Consider the following 19227-nt stretch of genomic DNA (forward strand, 5'->3'; position numbering starts at 1 on the left):
ATGTAACACTTCATTAATCAACTGCATGAACACCCCAGATGCCCCTGACAATCCGAATGGCATCACCAGATATTGAAAACAACCGAGGGGGCAACTGAATGCTGTCCTCCATCTCCAAGTCTCTCATGCGTGTGTCAAAGGTTCTCTCATGGTCTCACGCTGGTATGGCCTTGGGCATTCCTGAGAACCAGATAACAGTCCATCTGCACCTAACAGTTCACCTTCCAACCTTCCCCCCACCTTTTCTCTGTAATGGCAGAAACGAAGCAAGCAAACTAGCAGGACGGTTGATTGATTGCGAGGATTCTGACAATGTCTATCTTTGGTCTTGTGAAAGTTGAGAAAAGGACTATCAAGAAACGAGAATAAAAATTCAGATCTGTTTGGATTGACATGGAATGAGACAGTGTTGAAGTCACTGAGATTTCAACACTTTGAGGATTCAATTTGGGACCATAATTTAATTTGACATGTTTTCCATGGCCACAGAATCTAGAGTCAGAAATAATGAGCACAGACTGCAGCTATCTAAATTTCATTTGACTATAAGGAAGAATTTTCTGACAGTCAGGTCTGCCCAACAGTGAACAGGTGACCTACAGAGGTTGTGGGTTCTCCGTCTCTGGAGGTTTCTGAGAAGATGGGCAGCCACATCTCCTGGATGGTGTAAATCGGTGTTTTTCAAACTTGGCCACTTTAAGATGGGTGGACTTCAACTCCCAGAATTCCACAGCCAGCCATGCTGGCTGGGGAATTCTGGAAGTTGAAGTCCACCCATCTTAAAGTGGCCAAGTTTGAAAAACACTGGTCTAAATGGTTTCTTGTACACTGAAGAGGGTTGGACTACATGACTCTAGCGATCTTTTCTGATTCTACAAATCTGATCCTGTGCATTTGTTGCTAGATTTAAATGTGGTATGTTAAGCAACTCTTCGTGCTGTATTAACGTTTGACTGTTTTAAAGACTGATTTTCTATGTTACACTCTTGTGCTGCAGTTAGATGAATGTGAATTGTGAGACTCTTATAAGCTGCATTATGTGTGTAATATATTTACTTTATAAAGATTTGGAACCACAATCATGAAATGGTGAAACAATAGGGAAAAACCTGTTTTTTCTGTAATAGCAGGGCTTGTGTTTTGCAACTATCTCAATTTCTGTTTGGCTTCAGGGTCTCCTGCGACTTCAGGGCTGCACCATCAGAGAAGTGGCTTCTGGTTGTGATGACGCTGGAAGGTTCATCTTTGAAATCATTCCAGGTCAGTAACAGGGAGCTCATCTCGTCTCGTCTTGTGTCAGAAAGGCAGGAACTGAAAAGGGGAAAATTATTAATCTAAATTTAAAAATGAAAAACTTTAATAAAAATATGGATTTATATGATTCTTGCCCAATGCCGGGACACGTTGATGGCAAAAGTATTTCCAGCCAGCAAGTCATTACAGTTTGACCTGGTCCATATGGGCTAGCAAACACATGCTTTGATAAACCATGGTTAATTGCATGGATATGGAAACTTTGCTGACCAGGATTGCTGACATACCTGTCCTCCTTGTTCTGAGGACAAAAAGATGAAAAGTGACCCCTGTCCCTAGTGTATAATTCAGCGAATTATAATTGTGTGCATTTGCATAATGCAATTTGTCATGGTTTGTTTAAGTATAATTTAATGCGTCAACCACAGCTGACTGGCTGCACTTGACACTCTTAGCCATAAATCATGGTTTACAAACTACTGCGCCATAACTAAGAATTCTGGAGGACCGTGAAAGGCCAAAGGGATTGTGCTTCAATCGTTTGCCTTGCTAGCAGAAAGAGAATCTGTGGAATGATAGAAGTAGAAATCACTGCTCCGTCGCTGAGTATAAAATCAGAAATGCTCACACAGTGCCTTTCTTCTAGATAGCTGTACCAACTGACCCGTGGCTTGCACTTGCCTGCTTCTTAAGTTTTCTGGCCTTAACGTTTGGGTTTAACTGGGTTTTCATGTGGTTCTATCATTTTTTTAAACTGTCTTTTGTATGTCGTTTATTGGTTGTGCTGTTTAGTTGTTTTTAATTATGTGATCGGCCCAGAGTCAGAAATGTTAGAAGTTATACAAATCAAATGAATGAATGAATGAATGAACATATTCTTTTTTTAGAAAATTTCTGTAAAGTTCTGGAAGCATAACATGCCACCTTAATGCCAATCATCAGATTAGAAGCATTAATCTATTTGAACATATTGTGGGAACAGGGCCGTATCGTGCCTATGCCTAAATCACCCATTTCTGCATAAAGGAAGAAAATGTTCATCAACCTCTGCTCAGACTAACTCAGGTGTTTTGGGGAGGGAACTGCAGAGGAGCCAGGAAGACGCTGCTGATGCGTGTCCTACTCAAGCAGCACGTGCCAAGGCACCTCCTTCTCTCCACATGGACCATCCCTTGCTCTGAAGGAGGGGAAAATAGACAAGAGACTAATAAAACATAGTCTGATGGCTAAAGGAGGATAGTAGCATAGAATCATCAAATCCAGAATGTAAATTTGGGAGGACCGTGGAGACCAGTTAGCCCAACCCCGTGTCCAATGCAGGCACCCTTGTCCAGCTTCTAATTAAACCCCTCCAGTGAAGGAAAGTCTACCCTTCCAAAGGCGGTTTATCATCTACATGCTCCTTAAAAGAGCCTGAATGAGTTGCGTGTTAAATGGTCAGACTGGAAGTGAAGATATAAAGTAAAAATACAGGGGGGCATTGCTACAGGAAAAATGGTGAGTCTTCAAGCTCACCATCTTTTATTTCTTTAAAAGATTTGTATGGCTGCCATTTTAAAGCCCACAACAACAATGAAACCACAAAACCATAACATTTGCCTCTTAAGCATATGCACACTTCCTTTTGCTAATTTATCTGCAGCTGTTGGAGAACCAGAATGGAAAGGGATCTTTCGGTGTCCTGTTCAGCCTTCCTCATAGCTGCTGATTGGACTTAATCCAGTTTGGAGTTTGGCCTGATCAAGGACAGCCATTATGCTCTTGCAGCCTGTGTGAATCTGTGTTTTCTCATTCCAGAACTGTCAGGGGTGTCCTCAGGGAATGGTCAAAAGAGTCAAGATGGTGGCCATGACGGAACCATCAAAGTGCTGCTTGTTAAGGGCATTGCAATGCATGTAAAACAGATGGAACTTGGATCACACCGTTGTGGCTGCCATCTTGACTTTTTTGACCTGAGGACACCCTTGGTGGAAGTAGCTGTAACTGGTCCTGGGTTTGGGGGAGACCCAAAGCTCACCGGTGTTTTCTTTGCAAACAGTCTGGGCTGTCAGGAGGCAAATTTGCTACAGGGGTAAAATCTGAAGAAGAAACCTGTACTTTCCCTGCAGAAAGAGAAATTGTGGTGCTTTTTAAAGGCAGCTTCCAAGTTCATTTCAGCAATGTTGAGAATGCAGATGGCAAAGCAAAGATAGTTAGGAATGATGCGTTCTTGAAAAATATACTTGGGTAGCATTACTGTAAATAGACGGTCATGCCCGTGTTTTAAAATAAAACACTGGCCCTCTATAAATGTGGGACGAAATTGGTCTTTGGGGAGAAACAGTGTTGGCTTCCCAGCAGATTTCTGTCATATTTACCCACCTTAAAACCCTGTTGGAGGAAACACACCACTTAGCTGGAAAAACCATCAAGAGACAGTATTTTCCTTCTTTCTTCAATTGCTTTATTGTATTATAAAATGCATGTAATTCTGTACATCGTATTACTTGGGTACAGTGGTATTTATTCCGTATTAACTAGAGATGATTAACGCTATGATGATTTAGATAAAAAAGGTGACATTAATATTAACTGTGGTTTCCAAAATGTTAATGCTAATCGACATAAGGTGGTTGTTGGGGGGAAAATTGGAGGCAGGGGCATTAGGTTGGTTTGAGTTATATATCTAAAAAAGGTGGGATAAAAATATAGTAATCATAATAACCTTCTATCTTAAGATTATACTTAATACCAAGGTCTCCATTGCACTGCTACTTGTTGTTTATACATATTAGAAAAGAAAAAAAAGAAAGGAAATCAAAAAAGACGAAAGGGAAAAAAAGCTGCTTGAAAAATAGAGAGGTGTTTGGATTCCAACGTCCCCTTTCTTTATACCTCGATCAGTTTGCTGAATTTATAAACCCGTGGGCCCCTTAGAAACCGTACTGTGTTTATTTTGCCTTGCTGCATGACATACCTTAAGCATAATTTGCTTTTCCCGCTCTGCAGGGCTCTCCGGAGACCAAACTCGAACCGGACAGGACTCTTTTGTGCTGATGGCGAACTCCCAGGCGGACATGGAGGAGTGGGTCAAGCTGCTCCGGAGGGTGGTGGGCTCCCCCTTAGGAGGTAATTGCAGCCACCCTTCTCTAGGGCGGACCCAAGGGCCTTCTGCTCTGTGTTCACACCATCCACCCCAACTGGGCAGGCCGGAGAACGGTCCCCTTTGGATTGCCAGGGTGAGAATTTAGAGCAACCATTTCCAGGGCGGTGCTGAAAGTTAGGATCTGGCGAGGACGCCGAGGGTGCGAGGGCATTAGCGCAGTGCAACGTGTCGGTCAAAGTGCCAAATGGGCTGCTTTGGGAGCCGGAAATGTGTCTTGCATAAAATGGCAGGGCAAGGTTAAAAACACCTACGTGGAAGAGGGCTTGGCGTGACTTTTAACTTTCTCAGGAAATGTGGCTTAGCTAAATTCTTAGATTTCTTATGAGCCTCCTAAGTGGTTCATCCCTGCGTTGAGGGGGAAGCCTGACCACTCATTTCTGCCGCTGCTCTGGTGCACCAGCAAAGAGAGGACTGTAAAATTGCAGCCTTTCGTTTGCACCCAGCACAGTCCCGGTCAATCCCGATATGTAGCCAGCTGTTTATCTGGGGGGCATCAGCAATTGTCCAGACAGGTGAAATGGGACGAGAGCAGGGACAGGGCGAGATGAACACAGGCAAGAGATGAAAGGGCAGAGGACTGAAGATCAGCCATCTACATTCTCTAACTATCAAAAGGACCCAGAACTTTCTGGAGCCACTAGAAATAAGACTGGAAGCAACTAGCACAGACAGTCCCCAAAGTGATGGCCTTTGGTTGTTCTGGCTTCATCCCTTTTATTTAGGTAATGACAGCAGAATAGAGATGGAAAGGAGGGCACCAGGTGATCCCTCCTCTAATTAGCAAGAAACCATTTGGTGGATGACAGTGACGTATTCAAGAGAGAGACAACGTCCAAACCCTCCTGGGCTTAGTCTTCCTTCCTGCCCTAATAGACTATGTGGGCTCTTCTTTTAGAGGGCTCAGCTGCCTCCATCTGTCCTCTGTTTCTGGAATGGTCAAATACTGGACTTCCATGAACAAGTGCCCGGTAGCACAGCACACTCCACCTGGGGAATTCTGAGAGTTGAAGTCCACGCATCTTAAAGTGGCCAAGGTTGGGAAACCCCACAGTCAGTGGTGCCGGTCTGTAATCTACATTATAAGGCTGTTGTGAAGACACTCTGTTGACCCCCTTGTAGACTTTATAGATAAGAGTTATTTAACTGTGTTCAACTGTGCAACAGCTGACCTGTGGAGGTAGTGAGTTCTCCATCTCTGGAGGCTTTAAGGAGAGTCTAGACAGCCCCCTCTCATGGATGGTTCAATTGGTTTTCCTGCACAGAGTTGGACTAGGTGGTTCCAAAATTTGATGATTTTTAACTACTTTTATTATGTCACCATTAGTATGCTTGTAATTTTTAACAAACAGGATTTCATATAAGGATTTCCTCTGCAGCACTGAAGAAGCATTTCAAAACTCTTGGGTCCTTCCTTCCCTCCCTCCCTCCCTCCCTTCCAGTGGTCTTTGGACAACAGCTGGAGGACACCATGGTGTATGAACAGAGATTTGGGCAGCATCAGGTCCCTATATTGGTGGAGAAGTGTGCAGAATTCATCAGGAAGAATGGGCTGAATGAAGAGGGCATCTTCCGACTTCCTGGCCAAGACAATCTGGTGAAGAAACTGCGGGATGCATTTGATGCTGGCGAGAGGCCCTCCTTTGACCAGTAGGTGGCCCATTTCTCAAGTCTGCAGTAATAAGACTGGTGCAGTCGTCCACAGCTAGGGAGCCTCCAGATGTGTGGACTTCAATTCCCAGAATTCCCCAGGGACCATGACTGAGACTCCTGGGAGTTGAAATCCATTTCTTTGGAGGGAGCCCTGGTGAGAAAGGCCGGGTTGGAAGTTCTCTTTAGCCAAGTAGCCTTCAGATTGAGGTGGGTTTTAAAATCCTACAATCCCCAACTAGTATGGGTGATAGGGACTTATGGCAGTTGCAGTCCATAGAGTTTCTGCAAAGAACCTTTCTGTGATGAGAAGCTGCCCTTTTTTTAAAAAAAAAACCTCATATTTTGGTTGGCAAGGGATGTTTTTAACTGTTTGAAAGCAGGGTTTGAAAGAGTCTTGGGAAACAGGGGCATTGTTTACTTACTATTAAAAGATCCTTCCTCGCACTTTATAGGATTTATTCTTCTACTCTGATTATGGGAGATCCCACCACCTCTGTTGGTAGACCATTCCACTGTTCTACATACTGGAAGTGAGGTCTGTCAAAAGTAGATTAAAGTGGAATGATGACTTCCTGTGATGCCTAACCCATCGTATTGTTTTTTTTACAGAGATACAGATGTACATACTGTGGCTTCTTTGTTTAAACTTTACCTACGGGAACTTCCTCAACCAGTCATTCCTTGGACCCAATATGAGGATTTCCTCTTGTGTGGCCAACTTCTGACATCTGATGAAGACAAGGTATAAGATCAAATGTACCTCTCAAAATCCTACTAAAAGGCCTACTGAAATGGTTCCTCCCACTCTTAACATCATGAGATCACCCACCATGGGGTCTAAGAGGGAGGCCAAAAGTGCATCTCCCCCCCCGCCCCCCTGCTTGGCCACAAGTTGAACTCCGGCAACTTAAATAAATTAGGCATTTTACTATTTTATCGATGTCTACTTTCCAGCAACATCCTGATTGTTTGCCTCTTTTTCTCCTTCCATCCTTGATTTGCAAGGTGTTTTGGAGAGCTTGAAGATATATTTCAAAGTGGAAGGCTAGATCTGGCAAAGGGATCAAGAACTGTGGAAATTCAGGGCAGGGGTACCAAGCTCTTCTGCCTTCCTTGCCTCCCCCAATCCATACAGGGTTTTTGTTTTTGCCTTCAAGTCAGGCTTTGACTCCTGGTGACTGCCTGGACAAGTCCCTGCAGTTTTTTTGGCAAGGTTTTTTGAAAGTGGCTTACCATTGCCCTCTTCCTAGGGCTCAGAGAAAGTGACTGGCCCAAGGCCACCCAGCCGGCTTCGTGCCTAAGGGGGGACGAGAACTTACTGTCTCCCAGTTTCTAGCCCGGGGCCTTCCCTGCTGCACCCAACTGGCTCTCTTTCTAAACCCATCCAGTACTCGGTGCAATGTTTCTTGCCTCTTCTTCTGGTATAAACCAACGTGTATCCCTCCAAGAGAAGCAGGCAAATTGGAAATTTTTGGTGGAATTTCATGGCAGCAATTGATGCATGTGACAATTAAAAGCCACCCTTATATTCTTCTAGGGTCACCCACAGTTAGTGAAGCAGCTGGCACGTTTACCCCAGGACAACTATAACCTTCTTAGTTACATCTGCCGGTAGGTTCTTCTTTCAAGTCTTTGCCATTTCCAATGGGAGAGCAGAACATGTTGCTGCGCTGATCTTCTCCTGGGAATTGGCCCTAGATTGCTGGTCTTGAGAAATCTGAGTCCAGCTGGTAGCACCTGAATTTCTCTGAATTCATAAGGGGAGCTGTGTTTCCAGACTGATGGTCCCTGCTGCTAACAGGTCATTTGCTTGCCTTGTAAGGCCAAGGAGATTACAACTGATCTTCTACACCAGTGTTCCTCAACCTTGGCAGCTTGAAGATGTGTGGACTTCAACTCCCAGAATTCCCCAGCCAGCTGAAGTCCACATATCTTCAAGCTGCCAAGGTTAAGGAACACTGCTCTACACTATTGGAAAATAATCCTTCTTCCATGTGTATATTCTACTATATTCCACTCATTCCCACCCCCTTAAGCCAGTGGGAAAGTCTTCATATCAAGCTGGGTTTCTGGTGACTCCATAGACATCCTTGTCTTGGCAATACTATGACAGTGATTGGCCACTGTCTTCTCCTGGGACTTTTTTTTTAACTTCCCAGTCTATCTATATCCATGGTCTATGTACTTGGTCACCTATCCAAGGACTAATCAGGCCTAACCCCAGCTTTAATCTGCTTTTAATGGCACTAAAAAACTTTTTTTCTGTCTTTTTACATACATTAAAATAATTTTGGAACAGCAGTTACATTTTAAACCTTAGGCAGTGTCCAGACCTAAAGAACCATTTTTCCTTTATCTTCCTCATTTCTAAACAATAATGCACAGGGGTGTCTGCAGGATATTGTCAAAAAAGTCAAGATGGCAGCCATGGTGATAAACTCCGCCTCTTTTTGACGTGCAACGAAAACAGGTAGAGCTTTGATCATCCCATCGTGGTTGCCTTCTTGACTTCTTTCACCTTTCCTGTGGATACCCCTAATAATGCAGTCTTCAGACATGTCATTTTTGTTTGAAATTCTGCTGTTGGATGGTTCATAACGGGATTTGATTTATGTTACGTTTGTGCTGCTTGCCCCAGTTCCTAACCCTTTCTTATTTGTTCCCCCCTTGCAATTTATGAGCACGCAGGTAATGACTTGGACTCTTGACTTCAATTCCAACAGGTTCCTGCACGAAGTCCAGCAGAATTCTGTCACCAACAAGATGAATGTGGAGAATCTGGCAACAGTGTTTGGTGTGAACCTGATCAGACCCAAGATGGAAGATCCAGTGACTATTATGAGAGGTGAAACTCCTTGGACAAGGATTTTTGTCTCTATTATGGGTCTCAAAGGGGGCAGATGTCTGTAAGATTGCCATCAATCAACTAGAGCTGTCAATCAACTAGACTTCCCTTGTATCTAGTGACCTCCAGATATGTCTGACTATGATTCATTTTTAGCCACTATCTGCCAACCCTTCAAGATAGACCAGATGAGGAAACCAAAGCAATGAATGCTAATACTACTTTTATTATAAGGTTACAGCAACAGAGCCTTGCAAGTTTGAATGTGCTTCCCCTTCCCTCCCTGTATCTACAAGCGAACTCGGGAAGGTCAAGACTGAGGTGCTTTCTCAAATTACATTTCTGCCCCAGACTCAAATTTCTTTTATTGACCATTGTCTTGGTTGAGGCTCTTCCTCCTGTTCCTCAAGGTTATTCTCACAGCTTATTACACTATGGCCATTGGTTGTGAATTATTGGAGTCATATCAATCTTGCAGTAATGAATATATGTAGCTCAGGGTTGAATTGTTGGGTTCTTGAAGGTCCTCTGAGCTTGATTTCTTCTTGGAGATGTTTCATTACCAGGCTAGGTACCATCATCAGTGCAGGTGGAGTGAAGCTTGCTGGTGGCTTGTCCTCCCAGCCTTGATTAGGGTACAGGTAGTCCTTGTTGAATGACCACTTGTTCAGCAACCGTTCAAAGTTACGATGCCACTGAACAAGGGGGAGTTATGATGGGTCCTCATAGTTGTGGCTGTCACAGTGTCCTATGGTCACGTGATCACCATTTGCGACCTTCACTGCTGGCTTATGACAAGCAAAGTCAATGGGGAAGCCGGCAGGAGGTTGCAAATGGTGAATGTGTGACCGTGGGACACTGCAACTGTGCAGGATTCATCTAACAATGGCAACTGGGACTGCCACAACTGCCATTGTAAGTTGGTGTGGTCATGTGATGTGCTTTATGACCGTGTTGCTTAGTGATGGAATTGCTGGTCCCAATTATCATTGTTAAGCGAGGACTACCTGTATGGTTTCTTCCTTGATTGTCCCTGTTTATCTAGGCCTGGCACCTGCTTATCAGGGTGTTGGTTAATAGGCTGAGGAAGGATATCCTTAGGGCTGTTTCGTACCCCCTGGAAGGCTGCACCAATCTATTTACCCAGGGAACGTGAAGCCCCTCTACCAAGGATTTCCCCTTCCACCCAGCTCTAGGAAACAGTAAGGTGTTTGCTGAAAGCCTGGAAATGTAGAATTTAGCGAAATCTGGTAAAAATCCTAAGAGCACAAGTGTGCAATCTTTCCTTATGAGGAAAGTTTGAGAAATTTGTTTTCAAAAACAAGATAGCCAAAGATGCTACTATCAGTCAGAACAATTCTTGCAAGATCCTGGGGAGTAAAAGCCAATCTGAACAGTATTTTTTTAACACACAAGAGTAACACATGACAGCAAACAACCCTATGAGTTATGATGATGGTTTGGTATCCACAAGACTTTTGTGGCTCTTTTATAAGTAGCCTACAAAATCACTTTCAGTGAGGAGTTCATGGCTGAACAAATGGCCACACATTTGCCTCCCGCTCAGATATTATTTGGAAAGTGTAGACTAAGAACCCAACATCCATGGGCGCCTGATACTGCAGAAAGCCATCCTCTTAGTGGAGATCGATTATTCTTTTGTCCAGTAGTGTAATGGTCTCTCTTACTGGAGTTAGGGATCTAGCCAGGAAATCAGAACCTTGTTAATAACTGAAGTCACCTTTCAATGTCCTGGTCACATCCAGCTGGACAAACTATTATGCCCAAAGTTTACATTTATTGGGGAACAAAAGGTGAGATTTGGCTATTCAGGTTTCTCAATGAGGTGGAGAAACATCAGGATCTAGGTTGTCCAATGGCACTTCCAAATTTTCAGAGCCATATTCATAGCGCCTTGCACTGGTTTTCATTGTGGCCACTGAAAATTCCAGGTGAGTCAACTAATGCTCCCTTCAGCTCCATCAATATGTAGAATTAAATCAGCCCTGAGTCAATGCCCCAACCCCACCCTCATTATTAGTTTCTGACCACAACAGAGCAATAGAAGAGGCAAGGGTCAGGATCTGGAGTGGGTCCTGTCCCCTCACTGCATTTATTTTTGCAGCAAGGAGAAGGAAAATCTCCCAGGATGATGATGATGATGATGATGATGATGATGATGATGATGATGATGATAATAATACTGCAGAATAAGTGATGGAGTGACACTGAGGCACCTTGAGGGAGGGGGAGCAGCCAAGGAGAAAGTAGAAAGAGAAAGTAGCCACCTGCCCCACCATCCCTGGTGGTTGTGTTAACATGGCAGAACCGCCTCTCCAATCTTCCTTCATCTTTGCTTCTGAACTGGAAGTTAATCCGCTGAGCTGCAGAAGAGCTGCTGAAGAGCCCCAGAGAAGACAGGGCCACAGCACCAACCTAGGTTGGCACAAATGCTGCGTCTACAAGTTGCATGGGCATAAACGTTGGTCAACGCTTGGTACTTGTACAGAACAGTTGCATTCTCCTGCGCTGAGCAGGGTTTAGATTAGATGATCTGAACGTCCCTCCCCAATCATACATTCTGTGATTCCCCCAGAAGAAGTGCATGTTGCTCCTACATTTTGCTATAACCTGGAATTTTTGGTGACACAATCCGCACTTGGGAGATCTCCTTCCATAACAAGCCTTCTATTTCTCCTAACTGGTCATAGGAGTTGCTCCTTGCTTTCAGCAGTCTGGATATGGGATCTGAAACCCTGAACCTCTTCCATTTGCACTCCAGATCTGATGTGTGTTAAAAGCATTGCCAGTTAGTGCTTTCCTGGTTTCTCCTGCAGGAACTCCCCAGATCCAGAAAGTGATGACAACAATGATCAGTGACCACGAGAAGCTCTTTCCGGTATCCAAAGATGCAACGCCTTCTCCACCTCCCCCAGAAAGCAATTCCAAGAAAGCTCCGGTGCTGCGTAGCTCCGTCGGTTGGGACGCAGTAGAAGGGCCACAAATGTCCTGGAGGGAGAACAAGAGCCTGCTGCAAACCGTGAGCATCTGCTTGACTTTTTCATCCTGTGTTTTGCCTGGAGGGATGCATGAGGGTGCATCTGCCCATGTATGCGAAAACATGATTTTGTGCATGCGCTGAAATCACATACAAATTAGTAATTTGTTTCTGAGGTTTCTGTCCTGCTTTTGGCCAACAGGTGGTGCTCAAGGAGGCTGACAAAAATAAGAACAGTGAAATTGAGGTACTGTTTTAAAAACTGGTTAAAGCCTGTCAACCTAAGACAGCATTCAGACTACAGCACCTGAAATCCTGCTTGCAAATCAGCCTAAACAAATAAATAGGGTTTTACCTGCTGTTGCAAAAAGGCAAAGGAAGCCATTCCAGCGTAGGGTTCATCTTCATGTTCCCATGGACCTGTCTGGAAACCAGTTTGTTTAATGCCAGTCCTCTTGGGGTTGCCCTCAGGTCATCGCAAGGCAGCTTCAAGTCCCCTTTGGCTGTTGCCATTTTAAGGTGGGGTTTGCTTCTCCTTGGACACAGCTTGGGCCACAGATACGGTTGAACATGCTCCGTCAGCAGTGGAGTTTGAGTGGGATTTCCAGGCTCCCAGTGGCCACTTGAGACTACCCTGGTGGCTGGGTCATGCCTTCCACGATGAGTTTGGCTTCCAGAGAGGCCAGAACTGTGGCCTCCACAGAGAGATCTGTCTGGGTAATGCCTGATAGGAGGGCTGTCTGCAGGGTGTGGTCAAAAAAGTCAAGATGGCAGCTACGACGGTCCAATCAAAGCTTTGCCTGCTTTTCAGGTGCGTTGATTCCATGCACCTGCCTGTACTCACCTGTGGGCATCAACACCTATAAAAAACAGGGGGAGCTGTCTTGATTTTTTGACCATTCCCTGCTGGCCCTTTCTGAAGTGCTTGTCAGATCCTGTTCAGGCTCCTTGTAAAAACAGGTTTAGCACTCTTGAAAAATGCTTCCTGGCTGGGGAATTCTGGGAGTTGCAGTCCACGCATCTTAAAGCGGGCAAACTGGGGAAGCCCTGGAATAGAGCCTCCTTATTTCAGAGAAGACGATGATTGCGTGCATGATTAAGAGTACCACTAGAGTTCGCCCGTCTGTGATGCCTGAAAGCAATCCTCTGTTTTTATTATCCTCCTCATCTTTATGGGGGTGTTTTTTGTTTTGCAAACAGTGGCCATTGTGCGATAAGACAGTTTGCTGCTTTTGATGGAGCGTTGGCATGGCTTGAGGAAAGGTTTGCTAAATTCGCTTTTCCCGCCTGCCCTTGCTTTTAGCAATCTCATCACATAGCCTGACTTGATGGGCTGCACATGCCCAGGAGGATTAAGCGCACGGCTCCCTGACTGGCTACAAATCACCCAGATGATTAATGCCAGAAGGGGAAGGAGCAGCCGCTGAGAACAAAAATGCTCGAGGAAAAACAGACAAGGAGAAGCCCAGGAGATACGTGGAACACAACATTGTTGGGAGTGCTTTATTTCTTCTCACATGTTAGTTTTGTTAGAGAAACTGGTGTGAGAATACTTTTGATGCTGCCGCTGTGGCATTCCAGGCAGTCCTTGATTTCATTACAAAGCCATTCAGGAGGAAATCAGTCCAAGGATCGCGTATCTATTGCCTGAGGTCTGTGGCTTGGGAAGAGAGAGAGAAGAGGTCAGGAAGGAAGGGAGAAAAATGCCAGACACAGAGCGGGCGTCCTCTCCGCTTCTGGCTCTGGTTCGTTGGGTGGCTTCCAACACAATGCAGGACTTTGTCTGATGGGAGAGTACTCCAAAGGTCTGTAACTGTTTTCTTACTTTAGCTCATCAATTCTTATAACGGTCTTAAGAAGATGGCCATGGTGGTCATCTCCATGGCACTAGCTCTCTGGTTCAGGAGGAAAAATAATTAATTAACGGTTCATGACTGACTGGCAAGGACTCCAAGAACTTCCAAGTCTTGGGCCTAGCCATGTCGATTCATCAGTCCACCTTGCCAGTGGGGGAAGATGATCTGCATCAGGTAGCTCTCTACCCTTTGAATGGCACCGAAGGGAGATGCCATCAGAGATGGCAGAGGGCTGGGTGAGAATGCAAGTGAGTGAACCAGGGATGCCTGCCTCACGTTTTTACTTTGCAGGGTGCTCCACCTTGCAAGGTGTCAAGATGAGGCTGATCTACCTACACTAGTGGCCCTATCTCAGAGACAGTGGCTTCTGTAAAGGTACCACACATGCTCAGTGGAGGCAGAGAAGAGGGCTTTGCTTCAAGGAGGTTTTTTGACTGAAGCTTTATCGAAGGGAAGCATCTCTTCAAAGCTCAGCATGTCCTAGGTGGCCAGGTGGGGGAGTGGTTAGGCATGTCTTCCATGCATGTTAACTGGGGCATGAAAACCAGCAGGACTACTTCGTTGTACCTAATACAGCCCTGTATTCTCTCATATACTTGGTTTTACTTTCAGAAGGATGATCTAGAAGCTTCTAACTCCAAATTAAGTGGCAGCTTGGCTCCATTAGCAGAAGAAAAAGGAGAACCTCAACCTAGAGATGCTCTGGGGACACGGACAGCACGAAAGAGGACTCAGACACTTCCAAACAGGAAATGTATCGAGAGCATCTCTTCCAACAAGTGGAACCAAAACACAGACAGAACTGACATTTTCAGTAGCAACTTTTGGTCATCGTCATCATCATCATCATCATCATCATCATCATCATCATCATCATCATCATCATCATCATCCATGGTCCAGCCCAGGCCTAGTTCTCCCTTAGGAGGTCACAAAAGAACTTTGTCTCAGGGAATTTCTAAACTGTTCAGTTTCCCACAACCCTCAGACTCTGGCAATCTCTGCAGTTCTGGGCAGGGTCCTAAGAGTCAGGCTCACAACAGCTCTTCAAGCCAACTAAGAGATGATTTGGGAAAGTGTTTGCAAATGAATGACCCTCCCAGGTCTAGGCAAAATGGCACCACCATTCTGAAGCCGCCTGCTGAGGAAGACAGCTCATACCCAGAGGACCCTGAATTGCTTAAGAAGATGATTGCGGAGCTGAAAAAGGAGATGGTGACACAAAAAAATAGCTACGAGGAGCAAATTAGGAGGTAATGTAAACACGTTGGCTGTTTCTGTTTCTCTCTCCAACCAACTAACTGTACATCCTCCATCAGTAAATCATATTCTGACTCAGAAACATGTAGATTCTTCCTGCAACCCCACCCATCCTTTCTCTAAATCATACTAGAAAATGATATATTTATGAGAATTTGCTTACCGCCATAAAGTTGGTTTGTTGTGTCAGGGAAAAAACCACGATAAACACGGGAGGCAGACACACCATAAAACAAATCACTTCAAAGTTCTAAAAGCTTTATTAAAAGTTAGTTCAATAAGCAAGTAAAATTCAACCAATAGCATACAAGGGACTCACTTAGATTCACATTGCAATGCCGACCATCACGAGCAAGCGGTCAGGTAAGGCAGCTTAGCTGTGTGGCACCGACCTCCTCAGATGCAATCTTTTTTATCCTCAGAAACCACAAACCACAGACATGACTCCTAGATTTAGCAACTGAACCATAACTTCCTTGGTGCTAATTTTACCATACTTTCCTGTTCTTTTCGTCCCTGTCACGTCTTTTCCCATCAGCAGTTTGCTTAGTCTTGCAAGTTTACTGATTTCCTGCTATTGCCCTACAGGTCACATTTTAGCTAACTTGGCTTTATTAAATGCAATCAAAACTAACATTAAAACATACAAAAGGCTACTAAAATTTTCCTCTCACAGTTGCTTTGGTATTAATCAGTTTGGCAAGAATGGTTAGATTTATTTATTTATGGAATTATAACTCACCTTTCTATCAATCTGAGAACTGAGTGGGCATATAACAGCCATAAATAGATAGGTGATAGATGATAGGTGATGATAGATACAGATAAACCCAACATTAATGCGCTTAGAATCAAGTCTTAAAATAAATGCCTTAGCAATTAACAAAAGCTTGGCATGCCTCTTTACCAGCCTCCTGGCAAGCACATCTTCCCCGAGAACACATTGCACAGCCTGGGTGCCACACGGGAAAGACCCTTTCCCGTGTATCAGATGGCCACAGGGGCATCTTCAAAAGCATCTCTTGTGCTGATCTCAGTCGTTGGCAGGTTCGGAGTGGGAGAGGTGGTCCTGCAGAGAATCAGGCCGTATGATGCTTAGGGCTTAAATGGTGGCCAGGAGGCAGTCTTTCAGGACAGGCATCCTATAATCCCAGGACTTGGCATATTACCAGCCCAGCCACTGCATTTAGCATTAATAGTAGTTTCCAGGTGCTTTTCAAGGGTAGCCCCATACAGGACATACAGACATGACTCTGGACCTGTCTGGGTCCTAACCAGAAGACGTTGCCCCAGGAAAAGGGCAGCTTTTTCCCATGTGGATGTGTTTGGGGAAGTTTTCTTGACAATCAGCCCAAGAGAGAATATTTATTTATTTATTTATTTTTCAAATTTGTATGCCGCCCATCTCCCCCAATGGGTGACTCTGGGCGGCTCACACTAATAATAAAAAACACAAGACTCTCCAGACATAGACATAATCTATAAATAGTTAAAAACATATATAAAAATGGCCTAAAAACCTCCTATAATTTGGCCCTAAAAAACCTGTAAGATGCTGGGGGGGGGGGACAACCCCTCACCCCACCAGCCATCTGCATAGGTGCGGGGCCCCCTCTGGCCCCCAGGCCTTCTGGCAGAGCCAGGATTTGATCTCTTTCCTGAAGGCCATGAGGGAGGGGGCACACCGCACCTCAGGCGGCAGGATGTTCCATAGGGCGGGCGCTGCAGCAGAAAAGGCTCTCTGCCTAGACCCCACCAATCGAAATTCCCTGACCGGTGGGGTCTGCAACCTGCCCCTTCTGCTGGACCGAGTGGGGCGGGCTGAGATGACCGGGGCGAGGCGGTTCCTCAGATAGCCTGGCCCTGTGCCATGAAGGGCTTTAAAGGTGATGACCAACACCTTGAATTGGACCCGGAAACAAACTGGCAACCAACGCAGCTCACGCAACAGGGGTGTTATACGTGCCCTCCTAGGGGCATTCAGAACTGTCTGCACCACCGCATTCTGCACCAGCTGTAGCTTCCGGATAGTCTTCAAGGGTAGCCCCATATAGAGCGCATTACAGTAGTCCAACTCGGAGGTGACCAGGGCATGAGTGACCATGCAGAGGCCCTCCTGATCCAGGAAGGGGCGTAACTGTCACACAACACAAAGTCGTGCAAAGGCCCTCCTAGCCACAACTGCCACCTGCTCTTCATGTCTATGCATGTCCAAGAGAGAATATGTACGTGTCATAGGTTCATACCCTTTTCAGTCCCAGCTTTGATCTACTGAGCACCAGGCCCTTGTGAGGTATCCCGCTTCACTGGGGTCCTTGACTGTATGGTGAGTCCTACAGGCACTTAAGCAAATAGGAACAGACAGACACACACACCCGCCCCGTCCCCCCCCAACGTTCAGGTTTTGGTATTCAACATGGCCTGGGCCAAGGCTGAGTAGAGGACTACCGAGACAAGAGTAGTTCTGGGCCCCACACTCTAAGAGCCTCCTCCCCTGTTAATCTCAGCTCCCTTCAACATCCCAACGAAATGAATGACATCTTTCTCGCATTGCATTAGGTAACTGACATGATAGGGATTATTTGGTTCACATGTAATGTTAAACTGGAATTTTAAACCATGGTTTGTTGAACAAGCCCATAGTGGCCTGGTTTACATATAACCCTAAATTATAATGAATATGGGGCTGCAAGTTTTGCTAAGCCAGAACCAAACCATATTGTGGCTTTGCATTATGCGTGAACCAGCTGTGTCTGAATTCTTCATTGGCCAAGGTTGAGTAGAGGATTCCTGAGAGAAGACTAGTTCTGGGGCCCACACTTTAAGAAAGGTTTAGAGAAAGTGGGATGGGTCCAGAGAAGGGCGACAAAGGTGATCAAGGGGCTTGGAACAAACTCCTTCAAGGAGATAAGAAGTGGGTATGATGATGGGGGTGGGGGTGGCGGGGGGAGAGAGAGGGTTCCAAATGCTTGAAGATGTGCCACCCAGAAGGTCAAAACCCACCCCCTCTTGTCACAGAAAGAAAAACACAGAATTGGGGTCTTAAGGAAAGCAGATGCTAGATTAACATTAGGCAAAGATTCTTCCAGGTAAGAGCCGTTTGGCACAAGCTGTTGCCAAGGAAAATTTGAGCCTCCTTGATTGAGGGTGTCCAAGCAAAGGACAGGCATTTGATGGGGGGACCTAAAGGGCCCTTCCAAGTCTGTCGTCCTGTTCGAGCTAGGCCTCACACTGGCCGTTCATGCGTTATTTTTGAGACTGGGAGTTATTTCTAAAAGTGGCTTATTGCATCCTTCCCGATGGTGAGCATGGGCCATGCTGGCTGGGAATTATAGGAGCTGAAGTCCCACTCACCTGCAAGGCGCTGCATTTGGGATAGTCTATGTTCAACTGATCCTGAGTAACCGCCTGGATGCAGCCTGTCTAATCACTCAGCCTGTCTAATCAAGAGAAGCAGCAGCATTGGTAATACTGATGAGTCAAGCTTAGTTGCCCATGCAAATCACTGCTTCCTTCTATGCTGAAACATTTTAGTGAATTGCTGTATGTTTCAGCATAGAAGGAAGCAGTGATTTGCATGGGCAACTAAGCTTGACTCATCAGTATTACCAATGCTGCTGCTTCTCTTAAGAAAGGGACGGGACCAATGAAGAATTCAGACAGAACTGGTTCATGCATAATGCAAAGACACAATCTGGTTTGGTTTTGGCTTAGCATAACCTGCAGCCCCACATTAATTACAATTTAGAGTTATGTGTAAACCAGGTCACCATGGGCTTTTTCAACAAACCACGGTTTAAAATTCCAGTTTAACATTACGTGTGAACCAGATAATCCCTATCATGTCAGTTCACTAGGATGTTGAAGGGAGCTGAGATTAACACGGGGAAGGGGCTGTAAGGAGGCATGACATTAAAACAGGAGTGCAAGGTAAATGTCTTAAGTTTTGCAGAGGCAGCAAAAATGCATGCACTGAAAATCAGAGATTTTAATGCCACGTTTTAGTAGTGCATTTGGTGGGGGCTGTCAGGATGGGTCACAGTTTGTCCAATTCCACTTGAGATTCAGTTGTGCTTTCTAGGAGCAATACCCAGTGGGTGATGTTCTGGGAGTCAAACCTATCTGTTACCTACCACATAAGCCTCAAGCTTCAGGTAGAACTGACCAAGGGCGTTGGCCCCAGCTTTTCTACCTCCCTGCCTCCCCGCCATATATGAAT

The 19227-nt window shown here is 45.2% G+C and overlaps 1 protein-coding gene across 4 annotated transcripts in view; it reads left to right on the forward strand.

The window, feature by feature from the left end:
- The window catches only part of ARHGAP25 (Rho GTPase activating protein 25), a 48366-nt gene that overhangs the window by 14965 nt on the left and 14174 nt on the right, over positions 1-19227 (forward strand). For 2 of the 4 annotated variants that reach the window (XM_088152130.1, XM_088152128.1), the window contains exons 3-11: positions 1173-1260; positions 4243-4362; positions 5839-6046; positions 6659-6791; positions 7587-7660; positions 8773-8894; positions 11732-11934; positions 12095-12139; positions 14361-15001. In XM_088152130.1, coding sequence (XP_088008256.1) covers positions 1173-1260; positions 4243-4362; positions 5839-6046; positions 6659-6791; positions 7587-7660; positions 8773-8894; positions 11732-11934; positions 12095-12139; positions 14361-15001 — 1634 coding nt within the window. The remainder of the gene's footprint in view (positions 1-1172; positions 1261-4242; positions 4363-5838; positions 6047-6658; positions 6792-7586; positions 7661-8772; positions 8895-11731; positions 11935-12094; positions 12140-14360; positions 15002-19227) is intronic. The other 2 variants (XM_088152132.1, XM_088152129.1) reach the window with 1 other exon arrangement.

The sequence above is a fragment of the Python bivittatus genome, unplaced genomic scaffold (genome assembly GCF_059951505.1).
Source record: "Python bivittatus isolate LINGU-HERP-01145 unplaced genomic scaffold, Pbiv_v1 ctg000680_np1212, whole genome shotgun sequence".
Lineage (NCBI taxonomy): Eukaryota > Metazoa > Chordata > Lepidosauria > Squamata > Pythonidae > Python > Python bivittatus.